Here is a 26,217-nt window from a genome sequence, read left to right as displayed (position 1 = left end):
TGGCAGGCACTCTGGTTTCAAGACATCTCGGCCCAATGCTGTCCTCGCGCAACATTCACTCTGAGGAATGTCTGGACAGTGGTCACACATGAGAATCGTGACTTACTTTTGCCTTCCATAACTCTGGGATTAATTGTAGTATTCACAATGAGATCAATTAACTCACTAAAGCTATGACCTTGGACATTCTGGTTTGAATGCCTCAGTTTGAAAGCATACAGTTCCTTTACCCCTGTCTTTGCACTGAGTTGGTCATTGCAGTAATAGTACATGAGTTCATGGAGGGTGGATGATGGTGCAGAAGCACTGACTACAGCAGTCCTAAGGAATAAGCTTCTGAAGGGACCTGATAAGCAATGGAACTGTGGAGACCAAAATTAACAGAAATTTTACTCCTGGAATATCAAAAAGAGCATTGTCAAAGTGTTTGTATAATTACTTTGATAGTGAGGAAAATCTTCCGCTTATTCTTTGTTGAAGTCCTGTGTGTTAATGAAAAGCCATAGTTGAGATGAGAAGCGGTTGTTATTTACAGATTTTTGTAATTGAGAATGACTAGTTATGGAGGTTGAAGATGATCAACTAACTTAGAACATAGAACATAGAACAGTACAGCACAGAACAGGCCCTTCAGCCCACAATGTTGTGCCGACCATTGATCCTCATGTATGCACCCTCAAATTTCTGTGACCATATACATGTCCAGCAGTCTCTTAAAAGACCCCAATGACCTTGCTTCCACAACTGCTGTTGGCAACGCATTCCATGCTCTCACAACTCTCTGCGTAAAGAACCTGCCTCTGACATCCCCTCTATACTTTCCACCAACCAGCTTAAAACTATGACCCCTCGTGCTAGCCATTTCTGCCCTGGGAAATAGTCTCTGGCTATCAACTCTATCTATGCCTCTCATTATCTTGTATACCTCAATTAGGTCCCCTCTCCTCCTCCTTTTCTCCAATGAAAAGAGACCGAGCTCAGTCAACCTCTCTTCATAAGATAAGCCCTCCAGTCCAGGCAGCATCCTGGTAAACCTCCTCTGAACCCTCTCCAAAGCATCCACATCTTTCCTATAATAGGGCGCCCAGAACTGGACGCAGTATTCCAAGTGCGGTCTAACCAAAGTTTTATAGAGCTGCAACAAGATCTCACGACTCTTAAACTCAATCCCCCTGTTAATGAAAGCCAAAACACCATATGCTTTCTTAACAACCCTGTCCACTTGGGTGGCCATTTTAAGGGATCTATGTATCTGCACACCAAGATCCCTCTGTTCCTCCACGCTGCCAAGAATCCGATCCTTAATCCTGTACTCAGCTTTCAAATTCGACCTTCCAAAATGCATCACCTCGCATTCATCCAGGTTGAACTCCATCTGCCACCTCTCAGCCCATCTCTGCATCCTGTCAATGTCCCGCTGCAGCCTACAACAGCCCTCCACACTGTCAACGACACCTCCGACCTTTGTGTCGTCTGCAAACTTGCTGACCCATCCTTCAATCCCCTCGTCCAAGTCATTAATAAAAATTACAAACAGTAGAGGCCCAAGGACAGAGCCCTGTGGAACTCCACTCACCACTGACTTCCAGGCAGAATATTTTCCTTCTACTACCACTCGCTGTCTTCTGTTGGCCAGCCAATTCTGTATCCAAGCAGCTAAGTTCCCCTGTATCCCATTCCTCCTGACCTTCTGAATGAGCCTACCATGGGGAACCTTATCAAATGCCTTACTGAAGTCCATAAAGAATTGAGAGATAATGGGAACTGCAGATGCTGGAGAATCCAAGATAACAAAGTGTGGAGCTGGATGAACACAGCAGGCCAAGCAGCATCTTAGGAGCACAAAAGCTGACGTTTCGGGCCTAGACCCTTGGTCAGAGCTTTTCTGATGAAGGGCGTAGGCCCGAAACGTCAGCTTTTGTGCTCCTAAGATGCTGCTTGGCCTGCTGTGTTCATCCAGCTCCACACTTTGTTATCTCCATTGCAGAATGATGTGATTCTAAGGTGAAAATCATACAGTTACTGAAGTCATGATTGAGTAATTTAATAGGATGTTGTAACTCAAGGCATCAATAACTTGTCAAAACAAATTTTAATACTGAAGTGTGAGAATTGAACAAGGTGATATATGTGTGGGGGACAGACTTTAGAGAATAAATGGGAACATCTGTATTTTAAAAACTTTAAAGTTTTTAGGATGTTGCACAAGACCAGAGTCCATTGTCCTGAGAAGATGGTGGTGGTGAGCCCAGCATGAGCAACTACAGTCTATGTAGACTTTGTACATCTACCATGCTGTTAGTGAGGAGTTTCAGGATATTGACTCAGTGACAATACAACAGATGAGAAGGTGGGTAGGATTTTCACCAGTTGAAAAGATAGTTGTTTTTATTCCCGTATTTTTCTGTTTGTTTTTTCATATTATGCTCTATAATCTGATATTGCTTTCTTACTAAATGTCTGTTTAAAAATTTAGGTTTCAGAAGATCACTTTGGTCGGAAGTGGTAATCTACAGATAAGTGACGTCACAGAAGATGATGCTGGGATTTACGACTGCATTGTGGAGAATGGGAATGAAACAGTACATGCTCAAACAGAGCTCACTGTGCAAGGTGCAATAACCAAACATATAACTGAGTGTTCTGGGGATGTTTCAGTTCCTTTTGATGATGACTGTTAGTTTGGATAATTACACAAATCAGGCACAATCCATTTCCTATTAACATAATCATGTTTTGGCCAGTGGAGTGTGTGAAGTGTGTGTAGTTCAGGCCTGTGCAGGGTGGTTGCATGGAGTGGAAGGTATGGTTGTTTGTTTGTTGCTCAGAGACGAGCCATTCAATCTAAGAATCTACTGAAACCTTCTCCCATCTCACTTCATTTCATCCTCTAAGCATAGCTTATGATTACTTTCTCCTTCATTTGGTAAAACTCTTCAAAAGTTGTCTGAAAAGAAAGCAAACACTGTGGATGCTAAAATCTGAAATAAAAGCAGCAAATGCTAGAGAAACACAATAGATCTGGCAGCATATTTGGAGAGAGAAACAGACTTTTGGCGGCACTTTCTGTTTTAGTTTTATATTTTACCTCACAAAAGGGAAACATTTTCTAATGGTAACATTGTTTTGAAATGTGGAACCAGAAACAGTTTTTTTTGTTAGCTGATTTGCTTCCCTCCTGTCCTGAGGATGCTGCTGATGAAGAAGTTTTGTGTGTTCCAAAAGCACAGTTCCACCTAAGTGTAAATTTGAATCCTGAAAATAATCTAGAGTCCAGGAGGGAGTTCCTCTCAATGACTTGTCATTTAATTCTTTCTTTGATTTTTCTTACTGAGTGTTGCCTACTGACAACAGTCTGGAGTCTAGCCCTCGCTAAGCTTATTTGGCCTGTTCCGTGTATATAGAGATGTGGATGTGCTCTGGGCTTATAGAGTGTTGGTTCATGCGCACAGCCCCATTTCCTTTCAAGTTTTCCCCGTCATCCTAGTTCCCACTCCTGATCTATGCCGTTGGCTTAATTGCAGTTTGAGCCTTCAGGTCCCGTAGGCTGGTGAGAAGTCAGCCTGAATTTTGGATCCGGAGCACTGATCAGTGCCCTGACCCCGACTAAACAATCAGCGTTGGTGATGGGCAGGAGTCAGCTGAACTCTGATGCCTACCATGGTCGACAAGCCTGGTTGCAGGCCAGAGACTCTTTGGAAAATGATAATTTAGAAAAATACTGGCTGCCGCCCTGATCATTAGCAGGACTGAGTATGAACTCAGCAGTACAATCACAGGTTCCCTGCTTCCAAACTCTGAGTTTGATGAGCACTCTGAGCTGTGTGATGAAATATTGAAGATTATTAAATCACTGCTGCTAGCAGTGGAATAAGATTAAGACGATGAATTAAGATAAATCATACATAGAATGTGTCTATGGACGTGTGTCCACCATACCATCAGACCGTAAGTTATGGAAGCAGAAGTGGCCATTCGGCCTATTAAGTCTGCTCCACCATTCGACAAGACCACTGCTGATCCGATAATCCTTAACTCCACTTCCCAGCTTTTTCCCCATAACCTTTGATTCTCTTTCTGATTAAAGACTTGTCTGTCTCAGCCTTGAATACACTTAATGACTCACCTTAGACAGCCCTCTGTAAAGAATTCAATTCATTACTGTCAGAGAAAAAATTCCTCCTTATCTCTGTAATGTATGTGCAGTTCAGAATATTTCCACTGTGGTCTGACTAGTGCTTTGTCAAATTTTTTGCAAGGTTTTCTAAATTTTATTCTCTATTCCCTTTGTAATGAGCGGTTGGTTAGTTCACTTGGCTAGACAGAAGGTTTGTGATGTAGTGAATGTTCAATTCCAGCACAGGCTGAGGTTACCATGAAGGTCCCTCCTTCTCAACCTGTCCACTCACCTGAGGCATGGTGACCCTCAGGTTAAACCACTGCCAGTCATCTCTCTAATGAGAGAGCAGCCCAGGTCCAGAGGACTGTGGCAACTTTATCCTTTGAAATGAAGGCCAATATTCTGTTTGCTGCTATTAGCTGCTGAACTTGGATGCTAACTTTTGTGATTCACAAAAGGAGACCCTCTCATCCCTCTGCATTGCAGCTTTCTGCAGTCATTCTCCATTTAAATAATGTTCAGCTCGCCTATTCTTCCTGCCAAAGGGCTTAACCTCTGACTTTCATACAGTGTGTTCCAGCTACCAAGCCTTCCCACCCAGGCTTAGCATTGTTCAGGTAATTTGACTAAATATCAAGGCTTGTAACTGTGCTGAGCAGGTGTGGTCGTCAGGGACTGGGAACTCACATTGCACAAAACAACAACCAGAGTAATAGTTAAATGCCGTGCCTTTCCTAGAAGCTATCTTTAAGGGCTGCAGTTTCCTCTTCTCCTTTCCCTTGTTCGGACTACAACATAAAATTCAGCTGCTGGCACACCTTGACCTGTCTGAAATGTTGCATGTTGTGTCAAAGCTCTTGGCCAGCCCACCTGCCCTTAAGCCAAATGATGCCGGAGGTGGTTCGTTAATAGCCACTAAAGGGCTGCATTACACTGCTGGTGTTTTACTTGTGGGGAGGGGGAAGCCCAGGACATGTGGCAAGCAGGCAGCCTTCACTGTGTCAGGTCATTCAGCCAAGGTAGCGGGTGGGGGAATCTGTTTTGAGTGCCCTGGATTCATTGGTGCCAACCCATTCAGGTCCTTTAACTAACCCCTTACCTTTTAAATTTGTTTTCATGCCCCTACTTGACCACTCACTCCTGCTGATACACCGTGTTCCTGGCCTCCTTAGCATTGGTGACCCTCTGTGACAGTAATAGCTGCTGCTTCCAGTAGCACTCTAGAATTAGAGTTACCACATGACCTGACTAGCCAACAGCTCTGTTGGGTGGGGGAGTCCCCCCCCCCCCCCAAGAAAGGGTAAAAGTTTCACCTTAAAGCAATAAAGCTGTGTTAAATCAATAAAGGGCAGCTGTCAGATGCATTACAGGCAGTCTTCACCTTCTGTCTCCCCCACCCAAGCCACACTTGCCTTGCCTTTTACCTCGATATGGTGCTTGGGCTTTGGTTAAAATTTAACTGTAGAACATTAGACCTCTCAGAACTTTAGAAATTTAAACCAATCCTTTTACAGATATTAATGACACACACACAATCCTGATTTGCGGTTCCATCAGCGTCTCTGGATCAAAATCTTGGAACTACCTTCCTAATAGTGAGTGTCCCTATACCCCAAAGTTTGCAGCAGTTCAAGAAGCATCTCGCACCACCTTCTCCAGGGCAGGTCAATACATGCTGATCCAGCCAGCAACCCTCATATCCCATAAACAAATAAGAAAAAGTAAAACTATACTTCCAGAAGGTAGTGGAAATGCCTTCAGACCAGGAGGTGAGCAGATCTGTAAATAATGTGATTTGCTCCTGATTCTCTCTCCTGTGCCTGTGTAAGGCTAAAGTGCAGTTTTTAGCCTGTCGTACCTGTGGCAAATTGAGTCACATTTCCAACCTTAGTTCATTCTACCTCTAGCACTCGCTGTGTTTGGTGCATTTACGAAGTTTGATTCTAAAGTCTGAGTATTATGGTATTTTCCACATGTGTGACCTGGAGGATGATTGAATCCATCTGCAGTAATTGGGTTGTGTCTGCAGCTCACTTTAGCTGAATTGTTGGCAATTTTATAATCTGCCCTTTTGGTCAGAAGTGAAGTGCTGAACATTTCTGACATGTAATCACCTGGTGACACTGGATCAATCTGTCAGGCATCAGGAGTGTGATTTACAATCTAGATATTAGCAATCTTCCTGACCTGAGAGGAAAGGAAGCTGTACAGAGGAGGATATGTCAATTTTAAAAAATCTTTGAACCAGTGTACAGACCAAGGATTTGAACTGGCAAACCAGCTGCAGTGGTCTATGTCTTTGCAGAAATACCTCTGGCACCTTCTGTGTGGCAGGTGCATACTTGCTCTCTAAAATGAGCACAGGGTGAAGGTGATCTGTATTTTGCTGTCTGCCCCAATAGGCTGCCTTTGGGTAAAGTCTAACAAATGATCTAAGACTCTTGACAAATTGCTCAAATAAATGAGTGTTGTTCAGACTAAAGTGACCTATTCCATCAAACAGCTAACAATCCCAGTGTGGTTTCAGGCCAGGTGCCTTGGATCATAGCAGCTCCCCCGTACAAGTATATTTAACTGAATTTGTGATTTACTCATTGCAGCTGTCTCAGACACTAATGATTTTCTGTAAGTGATGACTAATTAGTAGCTATAGCAACAGTCTGTGCCAGTCATTAAGATGCAACTGAATTTAATGAAGGTTTGGTGAAGGATGAAACTATGGAGTCAGGTTCCCTATTTACTGTAGATTACTTATTAGAGAGACATCAAATGATGACGACATTAAACTAATTCTACAGGGTGTTGATAAACAAATTCTTTATTTCACATTGTAATAAAATAAAAATATTCAGTAGTAAGACTACAAGATAACTTTGAGACAGTTTAGCCCATCTTAATTCACGGATTCAGAAAACTCAGTATAAACCTTTTCGCAACTGATTTTTTAAAAAGTTCATTCAAGAGGTGAGGGCATCTCTGGCTAAGCTGGCGTTTGTTGTCTATCCCTAATTGCCCAGATGGCAGTTAAGAGTCAACCACTTTGCGTGGGTCTGGAGTCACATGCAAGCCAGACCAGATAAGGATGGCAGTTTCCTTCTCTAAAGGACACTAGTGAACCAGGTGGCTTTTCTGACAATTGGCATTATTAGATTCCTAATTCCAGATTTTATTAAATTCAAATTCTACCATTGAACTTGGGTCTCTGAGTTAACAGTCCATCACTAGGCTATTGCCTCCTTCCCTTGATCCTTAAATTATTTTTATCAAAGCTTTTTGTCTTGTAATAATCAGAATCATACACAGGAGACACCATTGAAAAGGGGAAACAGCAATGTGAACTAGTTGGATGTGAATTTCAGAACTGGTGTGATGCAATGTGTGTTCATCATATGTTCCAGATGCCATCATATCAAATGATATATTGCTTTTGCTGTTCACAAGAAGGCAGGTACTGACCATACCCAACTCTCTTATGCCTGCAAAACTGTCAACAGTGTCCAACATTAGATGTGATTCTGCATTTGGATGACATTTGTTGGATTATCACGAGTGTGTTAAGAATTATGTGGGCCACCAGTTTAGGATTTTCAGTCAGCCCTTGGTGTGGCACATCTTTCTGTGTTTCAAGTTCCATATGTCAAAACACAGGACCCTCTTCTTTCCTGACAAAAAGAACATGTACACACACTGCACCTGTTTCAACTCAACAAAATAGGTGACTGCCATTCACTGGTTAATTTCTCAGGGCAATGCCTTAACCAGTCAGAGTCTATCTGCCTTGTTTAACATTTTAACAAAGGATCACAGTTAACGATTAGCCATCATTAACCGGTGCATTTACCGTCACAAAACTTCTATCAACCAGAATCCACTTGCAAACCAATCAGCAGTCTACTCTGATACATTATAAATGTTGTTTTCTCACTATTTTGATAACTCTTGTAAAATGTTCAGATGAATGAAAGACAAAAAAGCTTCAACAAAAAGTTTTTCAGCAATGCTTGAATGATTCTACAGTTCTGTCTCTAACCAACCAGGGTTCCTGTGGGCCAGAAAAACTGGATTCAAGTCCTATTTTAGGATTTGCCAGTGAAGGCGTGTTCATAATGTGGCCAAATAGGACGATTGTCAATTTGTAAATCCTTCCAATATAGCACGTAGTAAGATCAGTGGAGATTCCTGGTCAGCTTTCCTAGAGAAGGCAATGGAAAACCATTGTAGTACTTTTCCAACTGTAATCATGCACCAATCCAATGGAAGTCAATGGGTTTCCAGTGTCCTCTTAAGTCACGGTACCTGAAAAAGTAAAGTAAGTGAAAGTCCAGCTAGACAAGCTGGATGAAATGTATCCCAGGCTATTGAAGGAGACAAGAGGAGGTGCCAGGGGACTGGAGGGCATCCAATGTGTTAGCATTACTCAAGAAGGGAGCAAGGGATATATATACAAAATGTAAATATATACTAGGAAACTACAGGCCAGTCAGTCTAACCTCAATAGTTGGGTAACTTGTAAACAATTCTGAGGGACAGAATTAATCTGACTTGGAGAGGCAGAGATTAATTGGCAACAGTCAGCATAGATTTGTTCAGGGGAGGTTATGTCCAAACAAGTTGATTGTGTTTTTCAAAGAAGTAACTGGATATGTAGATGAGGGCAATACATTCAGCAAGACTTTTGGATTAGCAGAAGGGCCATGCTCTCGAGTCTCTACATCACCACTTCAGCTTTTAGCTTGGAGATAGGCAATCCCATGGGTGTCCCGTTGATCTGTTCATATATCTGGCCGTTAAAGGTAAAGTGGGTATGCCTCAATAGGTCTAGTCCCTTCAGCATGTTACCTGTGGAGATGGTGTCTCTCAGGTCTTGTTCTTGTTTTAGTAGTGTTGCCAGTATTTCACTTGCTAGTGGTACGTCTATTGATGTGAATAAGGCAGTAACATCAAATGATGCCATGGCCTCCTTGTCTATTCTTACGTCCTTGATGGAATTGAGGAGTTCTTGGACTGAGCGGGGTGACCTGCTGACTAGGTGCTTTAGTCTCCTTTGTAACTCCTTGGCTAATTTACGTGATGGTTTGCTTGGCAGGGAGATTATAGGTCTGAAGGGTACTTCTGGCTTGTGTACCTTTGGGAGGCCATAGAATTGGGGTGTGTTAGTTCCTTTTGGTTTCATTCTTAGGTAGTTGTTTTATTGATTTGTCTGGTCTGTTTGAGTCTTTTGAGTGTGTTGAGGATCTTATTACCCAGTTGCCGCACTTCCCAGTATGTATTCTTGTTGGCTAGTAGTGTCTGTGCCTTGGGGAGGTAGTCCCATTTAGTAAGTATTACTGTCATGCACCCTTTGTCTGCTGGTAGTATTATGATGTGTTTGTCCTTTTTCAGTCTTTTCTGATGTGTTGAGAGTGTTAAGTTCGCTCCTTCTGGTCAGTGTCAGGATCACTGTCTGTCCTATGGCTAGTTGTATTTCTTCATTGATACCATTGGTCCTCAGCGTGGCTTCTACTGTGGCTGGAAATTCTGTTTTGTTGGCATCTCTGTGGTTGTAGTTGAGTCCATGAATGAGAACAGCTTTCTTTGTGTCTGTCAATTTCTTGTCTGAAAGGTTTCTTATCCAGGCGTTTGCTCTGTTATTGTCATTTTCGTGGGTTAGTTTGCCTAGTTTCTCCTGAAGAGCCTGTCTTTTCTTGACTGTTCTAGTCTGTCAACTAATGTCAATGGCTTGTTCTAGGTCACTTGTCCAGTCCTAGTTGGTAGCGTCTAACAGGCAGGAAAACACAACGGGGTAATGAAATGTTTGCGGAACAATGAACCAGCTTAGCAAGCGAACCAACCACAACATCCACAACCTGAGCTACAAATCTATCCAAAAACCTTAGATTACATTACCCTGAATTTACTGAAGCTTATCTTTGGAGCAGTGTTTGTTGTTTGTGTGCTCACCATTCCATTCTTTTTGTTTCAGTACCCCCACGTTTCCTGAAGCGTCCAGTCAATATTTATGCTCATGAATCCATGGACATTGTGTTTGAATGTGAAGTGATGGGGACGCCAATGCCAACTGTGAAATGGATAAAGAACGGGGACATGGTTATCCCCAGTGACTATTTTAAGATTGTTGTAAGTAAATGATTTAAATGTACCCTATACCCTTTCATTAGCTTCTCCTGGGTAAATGTTACTTGCCTCACCCAGTGTTAAGTGCAGAATAAACCTGAGCCAATGGGACCGATACTTCCATTTATTATGATGTGGAGGTGCTGGTGTTGGACTGGGGTGGACAAAATCAGAAGTCACAACAGGTTTATTTGAAATCACAACCTTTTGGAGTGAAGCCCCTTCGTGAGGTTGAAGTGTGAAAGAAGAGCACACAGATACAGAATTTATGGGCAGAGAGATCAAAAGATTTCACAACCTGTGTGAGTGGAGTGTCAAATAATAAGTCTGTGCAGGTGGCCAAGAGTGTTAGACGTGTGAGTGAAGTGTCAACGCTGAATAACAAGCGAAGGGATGACCTATAATCTGATTAAATGAGGCAGAGAGGTAATTACAATTAATTATCTAAATGTCTAGAATAACATGATAGGTATAATCCAAGGGTCCAACCAAAGTAATAAGTCATTGAAAACTAATTAAGATGGAGAGATCGTAACAATTTATGAAGATGATGGTCCCAAAACGGGAAAGTAAGGAAGGTTTTACAGGTACGGAAGTGTATTGTGGTCACATGGGGTGACATGAACCCAAGCTCACGGTTGAAGCCGTCTTCACAGATTTGGAACTTGGCTATCAGTTCCTGTGGGGCGACTCTGCATTGTTGCATTTCTTGAAGTCCACCTTGAAGTCTGCCTTTACTTGAAGATCCAAGACTGAATGTCCTTGGCCACTGAAGTGTTTCCCCACTGGGAGGGAACATTCCTATTTGGCGATTGTTGCGCAGTGTCCATTCATCCATTGTCTTAGCGTCTGCATGGTTTAACCAATATACCATGTCTCGGGGAGTCCTTGCCTGCAGTATATGAGATAGACAACACTGGCTGAGTCACATGGTATCTGCCGTGTACGTGCTGGGTGGGGTTCCCATTTGAGATAGTAGTGTCCATGTCAAAGCTCTGACTGGCCTTGCAGAGACTGCATGACAGGGCTGTATAGTGTTGTGGTCAATGTTGTCCTGAAGGCTGGGTAGTTTGCTGTGAACAATGTTCTGTTTAATGTTTGGTGGTTGTTTGAAGGCAAGATCTTGGCAAGATGCTCATGGTCATCAATGACGTGTTGAATGCTGCAAAGAACATGGCATAGTCTCCCTGCTCCAGGGAAGTACTGGACAACACAGGGTACTCTATTGGTCCACTTATAGGTCTGCTGTCCTTCAGCCAATCCCACTTGCTCAGTTTTCTGAATCAGATTCCTTTTAGGTCATCCTTTTGCTGAAACTCTTCATATCTTTGTGATGTTTGTTCTGTAAAAACATGAGGAACGTGTGAATGCCCACCATTGAAATTGAGTATTGATTTTCATTTTCTCACCTTCCTGAAGAGATAGAGTTAGACCTTACAACACTGGTTGGAAATACGACTAGATTACATTTAATTGAACGAAAGATGAGCACGCACAATTTTGATTGCACTGCGCACACAATCTCTCAGCCCCTGCACACTATGAACAAGCTCTGACAAGTTTGGGCAGCACGGTCGCTCAGTGGTTAGCCTTGTTGCCTCACAGCGGCAGGCACCTGGGTTCGATTTCAGCCTCGGTTACTGTCTGTGTGGAGTTTACATATTCTCCCTGTATCTGCTTGGGTTTCGCCAGGTACTCTGGTTTCCTCCCACAGTCCAAAGAGGTAGATTGGCCATGCTAAATTGCCTGTTGTGTCCAGAAATGTGTTAGCTCGGTGGATTAGCCATGCAAAATTTAGAATAGGAGGGTGAGTCTGGGTGTGTTGCTGTTCGTGGCGTTAGTGTGGACTTGATGGATCAAATGGCCTGTTTCTGTTCTGTAGGGATTCTATGAAGGCACCTTTCAAGGACATAAAAACAGGGATAGGCCATTCAGCTCCTCAAGCATGTTATGCCATTCAGTGAGAGCATGGCTGATTTGTGCCAAATTCCTTCCACCTGCTTTGGCCCATATCCCCAGTTGGGAGAGACATTGTGTTTGATGGGCTAATGTTGAGTGCCTGATCCTTTACAGACCTGCTATCCACACAAACATGGTTTCTCTGGGATCACCAACAGTAAATAAGATCAGGCACCCTGGCCAACTCACTCAGCAAACTCTGGTAAACTGGCATGGGAGGTTCTGCTGTGTGTAGCTAGTTGACTGTGCTAGAAAGCTGCTGTTTGCCACGTCTGCTTAATTAGAAGGGTTGGGTGTCTGACCATTTCGATATCTTCTTTCAAGGGAGTTGAATCTGTTGAGTTCCAGGTGATTTTTTTTTCTTTATTCACTCACGGGACGCAGGCATCACTGGCTCGGCAGCATTTATTGCCCATCCCTAATTGCCCAGAGTGCAGTTAAGAGACAACCACATGTCTGGAGTCACATGTAGGCCAGACCAGGTAAGGGCAGCAGTTTCCTTCCCCAAAAGGCATTAGTAAACCAGATTGGTTTTTCCAACAATCGCAACAGATTCATAGTCATCATTAGATTCTTAGTTCCAGATATTTATTGAATTCAAATTCCACCAACTGCCGTGGCGGGATTTCAATGTGGGTCCCCAGAACATTATCTGTGTCTCTAGATTAACAGCCCAGTGATAATACCACTAGGCTATCACCACCTCCATCTGCCACAGCTTGCTGTCTGTTTTGTGACTGTTAAAACTTCGGGCTTTAATTTACAGAGTTTTTTTGACTATTGTCATCATGGAGCATCTTTGGAAAATGGAATATTGTTAGGTGTTGAGTATCACAATTCACATTTAATGCAGAAATAAATAAGTTCCTCTCAGTTCTGCAACAATAATGTACCTTACCCCTAGTCTCAGAGGAGCATTAAATACTAAAGGTTAGGAATTCCCCAGCTTGGTAAATCTGTGGTAGAGAATGTTAAGCATTGCTCCTTTTCTCTATGTTTCAGAATGAGCGGAATCTGCAGGTTCTTGGTTTGGTAAAATCTGATGAAGGCCTGTATCAGTGTGTGGCAGAGAACGATGTAGGGAATGAACGGGCCAGTGCGCAGCTCATCATCCTGGAGCATGGTAAGTGAGAAGCAGCACAGACGTACATGCCAGGTGCTGCCAAGGAAGGGGGAGCCCACAGGACACTGTCAAATCTCAGGACTTGGCAGTCAGAGTGACTAGGAAACAGGTGGCAGAGATAGTGAGGCAGATGGTGGAATATTGCTTTCAGTAACAGCTCTGTTTGCTCTGAGCTAAGAACAGCTTGTACATGTTTTCAGTGTGCACTATGTGGAGAGACTACTGACTGCAGCACCTCTAACAGATTCTGCACTGTTAAGGACTATCCTTTCTTAACTGACCCATTTTCATAGAACATAGAACATTACAGTACAGTACAGGCCCTTCGGCCCTCGATGTTGTGCCGACCTGTCATACCGATCTGAAGCCCATAAATACCAATCTGAAGCCCATACAAGAACATCATTTTTGCTTCCTTCAAGTTCTTTTCCTGCTGCAACCACTTGCTGCCCTGAAAATGTTTACGTGGATTTCTTTTCCCTATGTTGCTGTCAGTGTCTCCTTCAACTTCAACCAAAAGGTACGTGCAAGTACCTCAACTATCTCCACAGTGACAAAATGCCTCATTTCCATTTGGCTACAGCTGGGTGCAGGGCTAATCATTAGTTGGTGATCCATCCTAACTGGAGTACCATAAAATAGAAACTGGCTGGAAAACTTCACATTTCCTGATGGTAGAGTACGAGGGAGCCCAGCCATGTGGGAATTTAGACAAAGATCCCCTCTTTTGGTGTTGGGTAGCAATATGATCATGCTGACAGACACACACATAACAGATGCATATACATACCCAAATGCAGTATGATCTGTTGTCTGGAGAGTCCTCTGAGAAACACTGAAGGTAATTCCATTCAGCCAGTAGGATTTTTCCAATAACAGAGGGAGTGCCTGGCCAGGTATGGATGAGTTGCTGTGATCGAGGATGTGCATTTCATTGTCTCACACAAGTGATCAGTTTCACTGGTGAGCCTAGTAAGTGTCTGCGACCTGCTTGACCACAGACACATCACAGTTGAGCCTGATGCTATCCTTGTACACTAGTGGGAGTTCGGTGAAAAGGATGTTGTGTGAATTCTTTTCCGATGTAAGTAGTCACAGCTGGGAAAAACGTGCGGGTAACGAAAGAAATCATTTTCACAAATGGGTTATAGGATTCAGAATATTGATTAGTTAATGAACTGTTGCCCCATAATCCAGGCTGGCAACTTACCTGAAACCCTCAATGACTTTAATTAGTATCATACTGTCTGGGAATTAAATGTAAAAATTTCCCAATCGACACAGCTCAGTAACTCACTAGTTTGTGTGTGTGTGCGTGTGTGTGTGCGTGTGTGTGTGCGTGTGTGTGTGCGTGTGTGTGTGCGTGTGTGTGCGTGTGTGTGTGTGTGTGTCCACGTTTGTGTTTCTTTGTTGTGCTTCCGTGTCTATGTGCAGGTGTTTCACATGTTTTAGGTGTTCTGCCATGTATATGTATCTGCTATACTCCTGTGTCCATGTGCATCTACACTCTACTGTATGTGTGTGTCTCTGTTTAACACTGTGTGTGTGTGTGCGCGCGTGCACTACTTCACTATATATGTCTCAGTCCTTGTCATTTCTATTTTTGGTAAAAAATAGGACTGTGACTGTAAAACAGTGAGCACTATTTTGCGCTTGTGTTTCATTTTGTTGCCAAAAATAGGTCAATACCAAATACAGCCCTAAGTGTTCTCAGAGGGAAGTGTGTATGTGTAGAATCAGGACATTTTGACTGGAGATTAATCTAACCCCATTCCTATGATCACTCACTGTATTGATTCACTGTTCAATTTCCATTATAAATCTCTGTGTGTTGATTGGTTGTTTTAATATCCATTCCCTGATCTGTTCTCTTGTTGTCTTTGTCAGCAGTGAGCTTCCTGACTGCTGAGAAATGACTGTTGACCCTCAGTGCAGAGAGCAAGTGAGAGCAGAGCCTCTACCTCTCCCCACCTACTGCCCCTGCCCCACCCTGTGAGGCTGTAGTTTTAGCCACTAGCATATGATTTCTAAAACCCGGGTGCCAAATGTTGTTCCAGACTGACAGTGAAGGTGGACTAGAATCTTGTCTGCTTCCCACCACAGACTGTTAACAGCTTTGATTTGTGCAGAACTTTTTAAGATCAGTTCACAAGGTAATATTAAACAGTAAGAAGCCTCTTTGTATCCAAACATAAGGATACATGCCGAGTCTGTAACTCTGTCCTGATGAAGATGTTTGCTTTCTTCCTCTTGAGGTTCTCTATAAAGTTTGTGTCTCCTGCATTGAAAGCCTGGTTACGGTATTGATTTTGTGTGTGAGACCAAGAGGTTGGGTGCGTAAACATTGAAATGTGGGTATCACTGTTCCAGTACACACACAGTTCACCAGCAACTCTGTACTGTCTTAATTGCACTTTTGTTTTATTTTATTCAAGAAACTTCAAATCTTGAGAATCCAGTTTGATAGTAAAACACTCAATTCAGTGTTTTGGGAATGTGGAAAGTTAACATTCAAAATGGAATTATTTAAGAATAAAGGGATTACATGTTGTTCAGGAAAGGAGGGGATGTTCCAGAGGAGCTCCATATGTTAACAATCATCTGAAAATCAAGGAAATTGAAATAATCTTTTGGAAAAGGTGAATATATAAGCAGTTTGCTGAAATACGACCAGATATAATATTGGAAGATTCCAGGGATAGTGAAGGAAGATGTAACAATTTGTACAGAGAGATAAGCAGAATTGGTGTCAGCAACTTTAATTAACCCAACAGTAGCCTGTAGCCTTGCTGAACCCAACAGGCTTATTTTGATGCTGCTGCCAGAGACAAAAAAGACATGTTCACAAGGACTAGCAGCCTCATCGTATTATGAATCAAAATTAAAAGGAATGGAAGTGTGACAATTAGATGATAACCTAATAAATGTGGTGCATGACTGCCTGTGGATATAATGGTGCAATCTTTACCAGCTGCAGGGAGCTAGCACTGAAAATGGGGATCTTGGGAAAGATGAGCGTCAAGTCATCTAGCTGATGCAGTCCTGCCTTGGTGTTATCGTACCAGAGACTGAATAAGTGGGATCATACTGGAACTTTCTCCACAGTCCTACACACATACACAGATAGATAGACACATCCATACACAGGCCGACACATACCAACATGTGTAAACAGACACACTCGTATACACAGGCATACACACTCTCACAGGCATGCATGCCCATAGAGACATACTGACATGCACACAAACTCACACATGCTGACAGACACGTACAAACACATATACAAACCCAAATGCATCTCCCAGCAGTAGCAAATAACCAATTAGTAGAGGACACTTGGGGACAGATTAGTGATGATACCAAGGTCTTCCTGGCAGCAAACAGAACGTCCTGAGGTTGACTCTCAGTAGATCAGGTAACGTCCTGCCCCACCCTAAGGAAAAGACACCTGCCATTTACTTGTTTATACTCCTCATGATTTTATTAACACCTATAAGGTCATCTCTCAATCTCCTACGCTCTTGTGAATAAAGCTCCAGCCTATCCAGCTTCTCCTTATAACTCAAGCCCATTCCATTCCAAACTCCATTCCCAGTAAAACCCTGGTAAATCTCTTCTGAATCTTCTTCATCTTAATAATATCCTTCCTATAACAGAGAGACCAGAACTGGATACACTTCTCCAGAAGAGACCTCACCAATGTCCTTGTACAACCACAACATAATATCCCAACTCCTTTCCTCAAACGTCTGCGCAATAGAGGCAAGCTTGCTAAATGCCTCCTTAACCACCCTATCTACATGTGATGCAAACTTCAAAGACTTATGTCATACTATGTACCTGTATCAAGTTCCCTGTATCAAGGAACATGACCCCAGGCTACCTAAATTGTCTTCATAATCCAGGCACTGTAACTCAGGCAGCCTCCTGGTTAATCTCCTCCGCACTCTAATTCAATCACACCCTTTCTATAACATGGCGCATGAACTACACACAGTACTCCTGCTGTGGCCTAACCATAATGAGGCGTCTTCACCATCATTTCCTTCATCCCCCTTAACCCCAGAAACAAAAGCCAGAAGGTCATAGCTGCTGGCCATCCTTTAACAGGATTTAATTTCAGACCCAGGATTGGTCTTGTTCCTCATTCAAACATGAAGATGATAAGGTGCTCCAAAACTACAGTCTTCTCCTGTGCTGTCTGTGGCGAGAATTATTTTCAAGAAACTAGGGACAGGACTGACAACAGAAAACCATAACCAAATACTCCGATCTCTTGCTTTGTCATGTTGCATTGAGTAGCATGACATTGCACGGGCTGTCTGGGACAAATTTTAGATTTACGTTTCTGTTGCTTTGTAAGACAGTTACAGAAATCAAACAAAAGGGTTGTTGAAGCAAAACAGAAATAAGTGCAAATCAGAGATAACGAAGTGTGAAGCTGGATGAACACAACGGGCCAAGCAGCATCTCTCTGAGCTCTCTGATGAAGGCTCTAGGCCCAAAACGTCAGCCTTTGTGCTCCTGAGATGCTGCTTGGCCTGCTGTGTTCATCCAGCTCCACACTTGTTATCTTGGATTCTCCAGCATCTGCAGTTCTCATTATCTGTCAGAGTTGGTCTGACTTTGGCTGTCATGAAATATTGACTTGAGATTATTGACTGACTGGTATCATGGGACTTGAGATTGGTGTAGCACATAATGCTTGCCTTTTACTGGTAAGATAGAATCGTGGAGTGGATAGAGCACAGGAGGAGGCTGTTCAACCCATCATTTTGTTCCAACTGTCTGCAAGAGCATTTTGTTGACAGAAAATTCACAGAATTCTTACAATGCTGTGGGAGGTCATTCGGCCCACCGTGACTGCACCTGCTCACTCATCATTCTTTCAGAGTGCTAATCTCCTATTTTTTTCTGTAACCTGGTGCATCATTTCTGTATAAATAATTATCCAATGTCCTTTTGAATGTTTTAATTGAACTTGCGTCAACCAAATATCCAGGGTGCGCATTCCAGACCCTAACTACTCACTGTGTGGAAGATCTTGCATTTGCTTCTTTTGCAAACACTTTAAAACTCTGTATCAAATCTCCTTTTAGTCTTCACCACTCCGAGGAAAGCAATCCTAACTTCTCCAAACTTTCCTCAGAACTGAAATGTGTCATCTCTGGACCCATTCTCATAAACCTCCTGTGCATTTAGATCCCCAATGCATTCACATCCATCCCATATTCCAGCTTATGTCTATCTAGCATCGTATGAATTAGTTGTAATCTCCTCTTCTTATACTCGGTGGCCCAATTTATGAACCCAAGAATACTGCCTGATTTACTGACAGCTCTCTACCTATCCTGCTACCATTAATGACATGCCCGTCTCCACCCCAGGTTTCTCTGCTCTTGCACACCTTATAGAATGGTAGCCTTACTTCATTCAGTTTATTCATGCCCTTTGTTCCAGAATCCATTGTCTCACCTGCATCTGCCCACTGCAACATGTCAGTGTCACTTTGAAGTTCTACACTGCCCTCAATTTACAATTCTCCCAAGCTTTTTTATGATCCAAAAACTTGGCAAACACCCTCTATACATGAAGATCTAGATCATTTTATATGTATATTTTTGCGCATCAGGAAAAGCAAGGGTCCCTATATTGACCCCTGCAGAATTCCACTTTGTAATGGAATTCTTTCAGCCCAAAAACTACCCATTATCCATTACAGTCTGTTTCCTATCCCACAACTAATTCTATATCCACACTATTACTGTGCTTTTATTGCATGCTCTATAGATTTCCTCACAAGTCTGTTGTGTAACACTGCATCAAACACCTTTTGAGAAAGTCTTGAGTACACCATACTAATGCCCTGCTCCTATCACTTTTCTCAGTTGTCTTTTTAGATAAAACTCCAGCAAGTTAGCTATTCATGATTTTTCCTTAATGATTCCATGCTGGCTCTTCTAAATCAATCCATATTTTTCCACGTGACAATTAGTTCTGTCCCAAATAATTGATTCTCAAAGTTTTTCCAAGCTGAAGATAAGCTGACTGGACTGTAATTACTGGGCTTATCTTTACAATCTTTTTTTGACCAAAGGTGTAATGTTTGCAATTCTCCAATCCTTTTGTACCACCCTGAATCCAGGGAAGACTGAAAAAAGTTAAAATTGTGATCAGAGATAATGGGAACTGCAGATGCTGGAGAATCCGAGATAACAAAGTGTGGAGCTGGATGAACACAGCAGGCCAAGCAGCATCTTAGGAGCACAAAAGCTGACGTTTTGGGCCTAGACCCTTCATCAGAAAAGGGTCTAGGCCCGAAACATCAGCTCTTGTTCTCCTGGGATGCTGCTTGGCCTGCTGTGTTCATCCAGCTCCACACTTTGTTATCTCGAAGACTGAAGGAATTCTTGTCAATGCCTCTGTAGTTTCCACTCTCACTTTCTTCACTATCTGTAGGTGTATCTCATACAGTCCCAGAGGCTTATCAACGTTAAGTACTACTGCTTATTCAGCACCTCCTGTTTATCAGTTTTAGGCTCCTTTAGTGATTGAGTTTCTTCTCTGACACCATGGCCTGGCAAACATCTGCCTCAGAACTACAGGCAGATGCAAGTTATTCATACCTCAGCCATGCCTCTTGGCTCAGTTTTTAAAAACCCCCCTTTTGTTCCTAATTGGCCCTATTCCTCCTTTTACCACTCTTTTACTGTCGATGTGTTTTCCTTTCGCGTTTGCTACCAGTCTTTCTTCATAATCCCTCTGCTTCCCTTATGTGTTTTTTCTCCTCCTTTGTGTACCTTCTGAATTCATCTTGGTTCTGAATTACATTTACTGCCTGCCCCCTGTAATAGGCACAGTTTGTCTTCTTTAGCTTAATTTCTATCTGCTTTTTCTTCCTGACCTCTAGATTTGTTTGTCCTACCTTTCTATTTTGAGGGAATATACATTGACTGCCTTCAAACTATCTCCTGTTTTAAGTTAGCAAGTTGCTCAGCTGCTGATTTTCTCACCAAAGTTTGTTCCACTTTACCTTGCCCAGCCCAGCCCAGCTCTGTTCTTGCCCCGTTGAAGTCTGCTGCCCACAGGTTGATTCTTCTTACTCTGCATTGACCAATGTAATTTTTCACTGCCAGCCTATACCTTATGATACAACAGTCACTGCCCCTTAAGTTTCCCCCACTATTACTTGACCTAATTGCCCATTTCATTCCCAAGAACCAGGTGCAGCAGTTTTCTGTTGGACGAGACGCATATTGCTGTAGGAAACTCTCCATAACACAGTCTAGGAATCTAGCTGCTTACACTAACACTATACAAGTAATTAAAGTCCCCCATTAGAACAACTCAATGATGTTTACACATCACCGTAATTTCCTTGCAGATTTGTTTCTTTATATCTTTCGCACAAGCTGATGGTCTGTATATTACACCAAGCATCGTTAATTGCACCCATTTTATTCCATAGCTTTAGCTGGATTGATTCTGTCCTTGGACTGTCTGAAACAGCTTCTTTCCCCGGTACTTCAATGCTTTCCTTCACCAAAAATGCCATCCCTCCTCCTTTTTATCCTTCACTATCTTTTCTAAACACCTTGTAACCAGGAGTATGCAATGCTCAGATCTGGCCTTCATTAAGCTGCAACATCACAATCTCCCATGCTGATCTGTGCCTGTAACTCCCAGTCTTATTAACTATACTCCCTGCATTCACAAACGTGCAGTATACCTCTGATTTAGACTTCATTATTTTCTCCCTTACTCCATAGAATGAATTGCTTTCTCCCTTACACCAGCCCCACCTATTAACTTCAAAAGCAAAAACAAGGGTAGTCTCAATGATAAGTTTGTAGATTGCTCTCATGACAGTTTTCTGGACCAATATGCTGTGGAACCAACTAGTGATAAAGCTAATTTAGCTCTAACATTGTGTAATGAGGCAGGGTTAATTCGAAATCTAATCATAAAACATCCGCTGGGAACCAGTGATCACTATAACAATTAAATTTCATGTTTAGTTAAAAAATTAAGTACTCCAAACACAAATTAGAATCTTAAAGCCAATTGCATGGGCAAGAGTAGAAAACTGCCTAGGATTAGTTGACTAAATAGACAAAGATGTATGCCTGTAAATAAATTGGAAAAAATTAAAGAATCAATTCAAATATTCAACAAAAGTCTATTCCATCGAAAAATGAAAACTCAATAAGAAAACCCATCCATGAGCACCTGGAGGAAACTCCACAACAATATTTACCTGAGGTTGAACCCAAGACCCTGGTGCTATGAGGCAGTAGTGCTAACCACTGAGCCACCATATATTTAGTATGTTTCTAAATTAAATTTTGAACTGATAGCTTTTAGTAGTACAGAAAAATCTGATGGAGTGTAATGCAGGGAAGTGTGAAGCTATTCTCTTTGTAAAAATAGAAAAATGGAATGTTTTTAAAAAGTAAATATTGATATTCAGTGAAACAAAGGTGTTCTCATGAAAGGAGCTCAGCATGTTAGTTTGCATGGACAGCAGGTAAATGGGAAGGCCATCATATGTTGGTCTTCATTACAAGGGGCTTTGAGGACTGGAATATGAGGGTCTAACTCCAGTTGTCCAGGGTTTTGGTAAGATCATGTCTGAAATACTGAGAGCAATTTTGATTACCATATTTAAGTAAGTTATACTTACATTGGAGGCAGCATAGTGAACGTTTACTATATTGTTCTCTGGTAGCAAGATTAGATTGGATTAGTTTCCCTACAGTGTGGAAACAGGCCCTTCAGCCCAACAGGTCCACACCGCCCCTTGAAGCATCCCACCCAGACCCATCCCCCTATAACCCACACACCCCTGAACACTACGGGCAATTTAGCACAGCCGAACCACCCAGCCTGCACATCTTTGGACTGTGGGAGGAAACCGGAGCACTCGGAGTAAACCCACACAGACACGGGGAGAATGTGCAAACTCCACGCAGACAGTCGCCCGAGGCTGGAATCGAACCCGGGTCCCTGGCGCTCTGAGGCTGCAGTGCTAACCACTGTTGTCAACCAGATGTTGTCCTATGATGAGGGGTTGAGTAAAAATGCTGTTCTCTGGAATTTAGAAGAATGCGAAGTGATTTCATAGAATCATAGACGTGTACAGCATGAAAATAGACCCTTCAGTCCAACTTGACCATGCGGACCAGATGTCCTAAATAAATCTAGTCCCATTTACCAGCATTTGGCCCATATCCCTCTAAACCCTCTGCATTCATATACCCATCTAGATGCCTTTTAAATGTTGTAATTGTACCAGCCTCCACCACCACCTCTGGCAGCTCATTCCATACATGCACCAACCTCTCAATGAAACATACGAAGTTCTGAAGGAGTTTGATCGGTAGATACTGAGAAATTGTTTCCACTGTCTGGGAATCCTAGGGGACATAGTCTTAGGAGAGGAGCCCAATCATTTAGGACTGAGTAGTGGAGATTGGAGTTGAGGGATAAAGGGAGAAAAATAAAGTTGAAGCTCAAGATTAGTTTAGGTCATATTGAATGGCTGAGCAGGTTCAGCAGGATATATAACCCACTGTATTCCATCTCCTGTGTTCTTTTTTAAAAAGGAAAAACACAGAAAACCCTCCCAAGGGCAAATTACGTCAACATTGGGCAGAAGCTAGGGAGTGTTAATTGGGAGGAGCAGTTAACAGGAATCCACGTGTGTGAGTTGTTTAAAGATCTCCTGGGAAGAATTCAAGACCGGCATGTTCCAGTAAGGAGGAAGGACAAGGATGGCAAGGGGATCCTTGGACAATGACACAGGTTATGACTTCAGTCAAAAGGGAAAAAGAAGCATATGTAAGGTTTAGGAAGCTAAAATTGGACAAGGCCCATAAAGAGTATAAGGTAAGCAGGAAGCACTCAAGCAGGGATTTAAGAGAGCGAGAAGTGGCCATGAAATGACCTTGCCAAGTACGGTTAAAAAGAATTCTAAGGCATTCTATACATACATTTAAAACAAGAGGATAACTAGGGACAAGATAGGACCGCTCATGGATAATGGAGGGAACTTGTGCTTGGAGACAGATGACGGTCACCCAAGGCTGGAAACGAACCCGGGTCCCTGGCGCTGTGAGGCTGCAGTGCTGACCACTGTTGTCAACCAGATGTTGTCCTATGATGAGATGTCACCCAGGGACGTGGGTGAGAACCAAATTTGGTACATTGTGTTGGTGAGAGATAATAGGAGCTGCAGATGCTGGAGAATACAAGATAACAAAGTCTAGAGCTAGATGAACACAGCAGGCCAAGTAGCATCTTAGGAGGACAAAAGCTGACGTTTTGGGCCTAGATTCTTCATTCACCCAGGAAAAGGATATGGAAGATAGTGTGATTTGTAAAGAGCATGCTAATATGTGAAGGCATTTTGAGGTCAAGAAAGAAGTGGGGTTGGGTCCCTTGAAGAGCATTAAGGTGGATAAGACCCCAGGGCCCGATGATATCTACTCCAGGTTGTTGAGAGAAGCAGGAGAGGAGATTGTTGGGGCCTTGACCAAGAGCTTTGCATCCTTGCCAGCCACTGGAGGGGTCCTAGAGGACAAGCAAGTAGCTAATGTAGCATCTCTGTTCAAGAAAAGATATAAGGATTATCCAGGAAACCATAGACCGGTGAGTCTCACATTGGTAGTTGGGAAGCTATTGGAGAGAATTCTTTGGGCACGTTTATGCACGTTTGGAAAAACATGGCCTAATTCGGGACAGTAGGCATGGCTTTGTGTGGGGCAGGTCATGTCTTACTAACTTGACTAAATTTTTTGAGGAAGTGACAAAGATGATTGATGAGCATCGAGCAGTGGATGTTGTTTACATGGATTTTACTAAGGCTTTTGAAAAGATTCCACATGGTAAGCTCATCCAGAAGATCAAGATGCATGGGATCCGCGGTAACTTGGCTGCTTGCATTCAGAACTGGCTTTCCCAGTTTATCTGCTGTTTGTGATATACAGAAATAACTTGGATGAAAATGAAGATGGGTGGGTTAGTAAGTTTGCAGTTGACACAAAGGTCACTGGAGTTGTGGATAGTGTAGAAGGTTGTCGAAGGATACAGCGGGATATAGACCATATGCTGATATGGGCGGAGAAATCGCAGATGGAGTTTAATCCGGGAAGATACTGCACTTTGGGAGATCGAATGTTGAGGTGAGGTATACAGTTAAGCACAGGACCCTGAACAGTACTGATGTACAGAGGGATCTTGGGATTCCATTGCTCCCTGAAAGTGACCACACAAGTAGGTAGGGTGGTAAAGAAGGTGCATGGCATGCTTGCCTTTATTGTTCAGGGAATCGAGTGCAAGGGTCAGGACGTCGTGTTGCAGCTTTATAAGAGTTTGATTCGCCCACATTTAGAGTATTGCATTCAGTTCTGGTTATCACATTACAGGAGGGATGTGGAGACTTTGGAGATGGTGCAGAAGAGGGTTAGCTGGATGCTAGATAATAAAGTGTGAAGCTGGATGAACACAGCAGGCCAAGCAGCATCTCAGGAGCACAAAAGCTGATGTTTCGGGCCTAGACCCTTCATCAAAGAGGGGGATGGGGGAGGGTTCTGGAATAAATAGGGAGAGAGGGGGAGGCGGACCGAAGATAGAGAGAAAAGAAGATAGGTGGAGAGGAGAGTATAGGTGGGGAGGTAGGGAGGGGATAGGTCAGTCCAGGGAAGACAGACTGGTCAAGGAGGTGGGATGAGGTTAGTAGGTAGGAGATGGAGGTGCGGCTTGGGGTGGGAAGAAGGGATGGGTGAGAGGAAGAACAGGTTAGGGAGGCAGAGACAGGCTGGGCTGGTTTTGGGATGCAGTGGGGGGAGGGGATGAACTGAGCTGGTTTTGGGATGCGTTGGGGGAAGGGGAGATTTTGAAGCTGGTGAAGTCCACATTGATACCATTGGGCTGCAGGGTTCCCAAGCGGAATAAGAGTTGCTGTTCCTGCAACCTTCGGGTGGCATCATTGTGGCACTGCAGGAGGCCCATGATGGACATGTCATCTAAAGAATGGGAGGGGGAGTTGAAATGGTTTGCGACTGGGAGGTGCAGTTGTTTATTGCGAACCGAGCAGAGGTGTTCTGCAAAGCGGTCCCCAAGCCTCCACTTGGTTTCCCCAATGTAGAGGAAGCCACACCGGGTACAATGGATACAGTATACCACATTGGCAGATGTGCAGGTGAACCTCTGCTTAATATGGAAAGTCATCTTGGGTCCTGGGATAGGGGTGAGGGAGGAGGTGTGGGGACAAGTGTAGCATTTCCTGCGGGTGCAGGGGAAGGTGCCGGGTGTGGTGGGGTTGGAGGGCAGTGTGGAGCAAACAAGGGAGCCACGGAGAGAGTGGTCTCTCCGGAAAGCAGACAAGGGTGGGGATGGAAAAATGTCTTGGGTGGTGGGGTCAGATTGTAGATGGCCGAAGTGTCGGAGGATGATGCGTTGTAACCGGAGGTTGGTGGGGTGGTGTGTGAGAACGAGGGGGATCCTCTTTGGGCAGTTGTGGCGGGGGCGGGGTGTGAGGGATGTGTTGCGGGAAATGCGGGAGACGCAGTCAAGGGCGTTCTCGACCACTGTGGGGAGAATGTTGCGGTCCTTGAAGAACTTGAACATCTGGGCAGCTGGATGCTGCCTGGATTAGACAGTATGCTCTATAAGGAGAGGCTAGAAAAACTTTTCTCTCGAACAAATGAGGGGAGACTTGATAGAAGACTTTAAAATTATGAGCCACATAGGTGGGGTTGACGGTCAGAAGCTTTCTCCCAGAGTTGAAATATCTAACAAGAGGGGACATGTGTTTAAGGTGAGAGGGGCAAAGTACAAAGGAGATGTGACAGGCAGGATTTTTACACAGAGCGTGGTTGGAGTCTGGAACACATTG

The 26,217-nt window shown here is 43.3% G+C and overlaps 1 protein-coding gene across 10 annotated transcripts in view; it reads left to right on the top strand.

The window, feature by feature from the left end:
- The window catches only part of neo1a (neogenin 1a), a 189,975-nt gene that overhangs the window by 105,952 nt on the left and 57,806 nt on the right, over positions 1-26,217 (top strand). For all 10 annotated transcript variants that reach the window (XM_048520567.2, XM_048520568.2, XM_048520565.2 and 7 more), the window contains exons 5-7: positions 2,477-2,613; positions 10,083-10,237; positions 13,196-13,316. In XM_048520567.2, coding sequence (XP_048376524.2) covers positions 2,477-2,613; positions 10,083-10,237; positions 13,196-13,316 — 413 coding nt within the window. The remainder of the gene's footprint in view (positions 1-2,476; positions 2,614-10,082; positions 10,238-13,195; positions 13,317-26,217) is intronic.

The sequence above is a fragment of the Stegostoma tigrinum genome, chromosome 36, assembly GCF_030684315.1.
Source record: "Stegostoma tigrinum isolate sSteTig4 chromosome 36, sSteTig4.hap1, whole genome shotgun sequence".
NCBI lineage: Eukaryota > Metazoa > Chordata > Chondrichthyes > Orectolobiformes > Stegostomatidae > Stegostoma > Stegostoma tigrinum.
Note: the sequence above shows the minus strand (reverse complement) of the source record. Positions and strands in the feature narration are given on the sequence as shown.